The sequence below is a fragment of the Gallinula chloropus genome (genome assembly GCF_964237585.1).
Source record: "Gallinula chloropus genome assembly, chromosome: 25".
Lineage (NCBI taxonomy): Eukaryota > Metazoa > Chordata > Aves > Gruiformes > Rallidae > Gallinula > Gallinula chloropus.
In genome coordinates, this window is record NC_140110.1 from 6,328,011 (window position 1) to 6,329,374 (window position 1,364).

General features: G+C 49.8%; 1 protein-coding gene across 1 annotated transcript; it reads left to right on the top strand.

The window, feature by feature from the left end:
* Positions 1–238: 238 nt before the first annotated feature.
* LOC311200971 (olfactory receptor 14A16-like) lies at positions 239–1,162 on the top strand (the record flags this gene model as incomplete). Its single annotated transcript, XM_084275271.1, has 1 exon — positions 239–1,162. The coding sequence occupies one exon, from the start codon at positions 239–241 to the stop codon at positions 1,160–1,162; it is 924 nt and encodes a 307-aa protein (XP_084131397.1).
* Between the last annotated feature and the right edge of the window lie 202 nt (positions 1,163–1,364).

Below are 1,364 nucleotides of genomic sequence, written 5' to 3' on the forward strand. Positions count from 1 at the left end.
CCATTTACTGACTGCTGCCAAGCAGGACTGAGTTCTCATGAGCCCACAGCCAACCCTCCTCCCATCAGTGGCACACTCAAGCCAGCACAAAGCAGACCTCCCAGAAGGGACCTGACAGAAGTACTCCTGAATACAGAGAGTCAATTCGAATTGAAAGATATTTTCTTCAAAGAAAAGTTCCCTGACTTTTCACTGTTTTTTTTATCCTTTGACAGGTCTCCACACTTGACAGCAGCAGATGTCCAACAGCAGCTCCATCAACCAGTTCCTCCTCCTGCCCTTTGCAGACACAGGGGAGCTGCAGCTCCTGCACTTCTGCCTCTTCCTGGGCATCTACCTGGCTGCTCTCCTGGGCAATGGCCTCATCATCATCACCATAGCCTGTGACCACCACCTCCACACCCCTATGTACTTCTTCCTCCTCAACCTCTCTCTTACTGACCTTGTCTACATCTCCACCACTGTTCCCAAATCCATGGCCAATTCCTTGTGGGACACCAGGGCCATTTCCTACAAAGGATGTGTGGCTCAACTCTTTTTCTTCCTATTTTTGCTTGCAACAGAGGCCTCTCTTCTCACTGTCATGGCCTATGACCGCTACGTTGCCATCTGCCACCCCCTGCACTACGGGACCCTCCTGGGCAGCAGAGCTTGTGTCCACATGGCAGCAGCTGCCTGGGGCAGTGGGTTTCTCAACGCTGTGCTGCACACAGCCAATACATTTTCACTGCCCCTCTGCCATGGCAATGCTGTTGACCAGTTCTTCTGTGAAATCCCCCAGATCCTCAAGCTCTCCTGCTCAGATGCCTACCTCAGGGAAACTGGACTCATTGTGGTCACTGCCTGTTTAGCTTTTGGGTGTTTTGTGTTCATTGTGGTGTCCTATGTGCAGATCTTTAGGGCTGTGCTGAGGATCCCCTCGCAGCAGGGACGGCACAAAGCCTTTTCCACCTGCCTCCCTCACCTGGCTGTGGTCTCCTTGTTTGTCAGTACTGTTCTCTTTGCTTACCTGAAGCCCCCATCCATGTCCTCCCTATTTCATGACCTGATACCAGCATTTCTTTACTCAGTGTTTCCACCAGCAGTGAACCCCCTCATCTACAGCATGAGGAACCAGGAGCTCAAGGATGCCCTGTGGAAACTGAGGACTGGATGTTTCTAAGCAGCAACAAACTGCTCATCTTCTTCTGCATATGGCTGGCCATATCAGTCAAGTTAGGATACGTTTGTATTTAGTAGAGTTATTAGTTTTGGGGTTTTTTTCCTTCTTTTTGGTCTAATCTGTAACAATATGGTGCACGTTAATCCCATGGCTAATGCAGCATCACCTTTTTTTTTTGTAACCCAGACACTGCGTAATGATG